The sequence below is a fragment of the Sinocyclocheilus anshuiensis genome, unplaced genomic scaffold (genome assembly GCF_001515605.1).
Source record: "Sinocyclocheilus anshuiensis isolate Anshui unplaced genomic scaffold, SAMN03320099.WGS_v1.1 scaffold1746, whole genome shotgun sequence".
Classification (NCBI taxonomy): Eukaryota; Metazoa; Chordata; class Actinopteri; order Cypriniformes; family Cyprinidae; genus Sinocyclocheilus; species Sinocyclocheilus anshuiensis.
The window spans coordinates 359,381-363,777 of NW_015545562.1; the positions used below are offsets into that span (position 1 = coordinate 359,381).

The 4,397-nt window shown below is 35.5% G+C and overlaps 1 protein-coding gene across 2 annotated transcripts in view; it reads left to right on the forward strand.

Moving 5' to 3' along the window:
- LOC107698348 (tumor necrosis factor receptor superfamily member 21-like) overlaps positions 1–4,397 on the forward strand; it is a 29,887-nt gene that overhangs the window by 11,361 nt on the left and 14,129 nt on the right. The window contains exon 4 of one of the 2 annotated variants that reach the window (XM_016499307.1): positions 3,827–4,092. The exons of the other annotated variant lie outside the window; for it this stretch is intronic. Coding sequence (XP_016354793.1) covers positions 3,827–4,092 — 266 coding nt within the window. The remainder of the gene's footprint in view (positions 1–3,826; positions 4,093–4,397) is intronic. 2 annotated transcript variants of the gene reach the window in all.

Sequence of the window (4,397 nt, forward strand, 5' to 3'; positions counted from 1 at the left end):
TCTCACTCAGTCCGCCGGCCTCCGCTCACTCTAGGCCGCCGCCGCGTGTGATGCTGTGTTTCGTTGTGAAAGCGAAACTACTTTGTTTGGCTTTCCAAAAGAGCACACGACTAGAAATCAGTGGTTAAGTTGTATTTATAACACTCTTCCAGAACACTTCAACCCAAATATTCAGATGTGTGCAGCACATTTTATGGAGGACTGTTTCCTGATCCTGGTAGAGTAGACTACAATGCCGGCTGTTCTGACTCACAGACTGTAAGTACGTTTTTTATATTTAAAGAATTTGCCACTGATGATTCAAACGCGAGTTTTGAGCAGTGTAGAGTAGCGCTTGTTGTTTGTCATTTCTCCGATCACGAATGCAGACATGGTTTTATGTTACGCTCCAGCCTGACAGGGCATCGCAGTATGGTAAGGGGCGTAACATTTCCGTCACACACTTGAGGTATTCGGCCAATCACAACACACTGGATAGCTGGCCAATCAGAGCACACCTCACTTTTCAGACCGATGAGCTTTGTAAAAATCGACGTGTTTCAGAAAGGCGGGGCATAGAGGAGAAACAATAATGTACAGTATGTGGAAAATAATGTGTTTTTTGAACCTTAAACCACATAAACACATTTCATTACACCAAATACACAAAATAATCTTATTTTTAGCTACATCATATGACCCCTTTAAGGCTTCGTTCTATTGTAAACGGCTGTAGCTGATAAGCTGTTGTCTTTGTACATGCAAATGAGCCATAAGGTGTTTCTCCACTTTTACATAACGCCTTTTGTATGTACCCTATTTACAGCTGTTATTAAGATGGACATAGGGTGATCCGATCTCAAGTGATCAGCCGTTTACACCTAGTATGTGTCTCGAATACATCTCATGTGACAATTAAATACTGTCCCGCATTATGCAAAGCTTTACTTGAAACTATTTTTACTCAGAAATTGAAGAAACGCCAAGTAGCATGTTAAATTAAATGTAAAATTGTGAAGTAGAAAGACTGAAATGGTATTTTCTTGTAAAATTCTCCAGTAATCTAAATAATATAATAAAAATCATTTGATGCAATGTACTTTTTGAGCATTTCCAGCACATTTTAACAATACCATGATAATTTTGATCACTATAACCGTGATATGAAATTGTCATACAGTTTCATCGCTAGCATGTACTGTATTTTTATGCACTGTAATATTTGTAAAACCATTTAAATACACTTTAACATAAAATATTGTATTTATGCAATAATATAGGGGTTGGTAAGATTTTTTGATGTTTTTGAATGAAGTCTCTTAGCTCATCAAGGTTGCATTTATTTGATCAAAAATACAGTCAAGACTAAAGAAAAATATTTCGTATTTGTAATACATATATTGTATATGTATTTGTAATATATATATATATATATATATATATATATATATTCAGTCAATCTATCTATCTATCTATCATCTACCTAATCTTTATGTATTTATAATATTAAATATAACGTATACAATATAGATAGATGATAGATGAATAGATTTACTGTATATATTTAAAATAATATTATTAAATAATAGTATAATAACAAATATTCAAGTCACATTAGTTTAAGAGTGTAAGAATAACATTGTACTTGCTGACTAAAGCACAAGCCTGGAAACATTTGTAAGCACGCTGTACATTCAGATAATAGCGACACGTGTTTTCCCAACATTCCATAAAAGTTGCCTTCGGGACTAGGGCAACCAAGTCCATCACGCAGTACAGTCATAGACAGGGGAAGGCATCACACGACCCATCGACTTTGGCCTAAATCACTCAGACAGAGCCCGTCCTCCTTTAACACGCTGTCATGCCGTAGTGACCTCTGGAAACAACAGGCGAGAGGACGGGCAGCCTGCAGGCCTTGGCATTTTTAGATCCGCAGTACAGTCTGTGGCACGCTATCCTCCTGAGAGCTCCATTGAATTTGCTACAGATGGATCCCAAACAAGACAGATCTGGCTTACAGATAGATGCTCTAATACCTTCCAGCAGCAGCTGTCCCCTACAATCATCCTGTTACGCTGAACTCAGTCACGTTTATCTGCTGTAGAGACTAATTCAACATGGATTGCATTGATCTATGCTGTTTTACATTGGGCTCTCTTGGTGAAAGTTTACGATTTGTGCTTTAACATTGTTTTTTAGAAAACAAGAGTTTTTAAGAAACTTTAGTATAAAGTTGTTGATAAATTAAAGTGTCTTACATACATTTTTAATACTTTACGGTTGATTTTATTTTATTTTTTATTTTTTTAAGTTGTTCCGTTTTACATTTTCACTGCTTACAACTAATGTAATTTCATGACTTTTTAATTGTTTTTTTTACACAATAATTGTGAAGCGACAATACAACTAGATTTGTACATTTCCTGAAAAAAACATGAGTGGTGCTTCCCTTAAAAATCTCCATAGGTGGAATGCAAAGTGCGTTGCTAGGTTATTGCTAATGTGTTTTTAGCACATTGCTATGTGATTGCTATGGTGTTCTCTATATACTATTATAGTTTTTTATAGTTTTTGTTTGTATTTTTATTTTATTTCATTAGATTTTATTTTTATATTTTCTGTTTTTACTTAAATTTTTGTTAAATTTTTAGTATTTTTGTTGTTGTTTTTTGTTCATTTTTTGTACTTGCTGTTTTTAAATGTCTATATAGTTATTCATTTGTTTATCAAGTTTTTTTTTTAATTTATATACATTTTTATTTATTTATTTATTATATTTTAGTTATATTAGTACTTAATTTTAAACTAAAGGAAACTAAGAAATGTTACCTTGAAAACTACCTGAAATAAAATAAATTTAAGTTTTAAATATTTATTTTCAGTTAACTTTTTTTATTTCAGGTAACAAAATGTTATTTATGGTTTTAGTTTTAGTTCCTTCCCCAGTGTGAATCTATGGGATTTTCCAAAAAGTCTGGGGGATTTATTTATGTATTTATTTATTTTTTGGAAAAATCACTTAATAGTAATTCTATTCATCTATTTGTGATTCTTGATTTCTCATTCTTGACTATAGCACAAATGGTGTGAGATGATTTACAACACATGCTGAAGTTTAATACTTTGGTTTGGGGCTGCGCTGAGATCCCTAACCCTATGAGCAAAAACTTGTATCTTGTAAGTGGAAATATGCCATATATATGAGAACTTATCATGGCTCCCTGGGTTTGCTTCAGGGGTTCACTCTTAAAAGGATTCCATAGGAGGCATCTGTATGTCATTCTACACCAAAGTGTATAAACACAGGCATCAATCTAGGTCATTCATATGACCTTATCCATGGGACAGTATGTCCCACAGGAGCCGCTGGTGTACTGTAACCCTAGAGCTCTGCCCTTCACTGTATGATTCCATTTCTCGCTGTCTACTCTATACTTCACCAACAGAACATCATGCCAAGATTGCATTTATTTGATCAAAAATAAAGTAAAAACAGCACCACTTTGAAATAATACTACAATTTAATATAACTGTTTTCTATTTTACTATATAACTGTAATTTATTCCTGTAAATGTGATGTCAAAGTTGAATTTTCAGCAGCCATTACTCCAGTCTTCATTGTAATACATCCTTGCTGAATAAACATAATAACAAAAAAAAAACACATTCTGCCCCCAAACATTTGAACGGTAGTGTATATCAACATACGGCATGCTGCACTGTAATATATCAGTACAGCTTGTCAAAGGTAGTACCTTGGGACTGTTGTGTTGTGCTTGTCTTTGAGGTTCAACTACAGTTTAGTAGATAAACATAGGATTGACCTTTCCTCTCATTCTCTAGGTGTTGACATCTTGAAGCTGGTGGCAGCACAGATTGGCAGTCAGTGGGTTGACATGTATAAGTCTCTGGCCAGTGCCACCGAGCGAGAGGTGGCCGCTTTTTCCAACGGCTACTCGGCTGATCACGAGAGGGCATACGCTGCTCTGCAGCACTGGACCATACGCGACAGTGATGCCAACCTGGCAAAGCTGATCAATGCCATTCACCGCCAACGCCGCATTGACGTGGTGGACAAGATACGTAGTGTCATGGAAGACAATCCTCAGGTAAACAACTTTAGGTTTTAGGTTGACAATGAAGTTTTGCGAAAAAAACAAATGTTTTTGGTTACAGATACCATTGTAAACATGAGATTTTAGCAGTCAGCCATGATTACAGCATGAAGTGAGTCATTTTCAGCTGGTCATGTGACCTGAACATGGCAGCATCCATTAGGCCAGTGGTTCTCAAGCTGGAATCTGGGAACCACCAGGTGCAATAAAATGCTAGGGGGTCTGTGGAATTTAAAGGGATAGTTCACCCAAAAATGAAAATTTGATGTTTATCTGCTTACCCCCAGGGCATCCAAGAT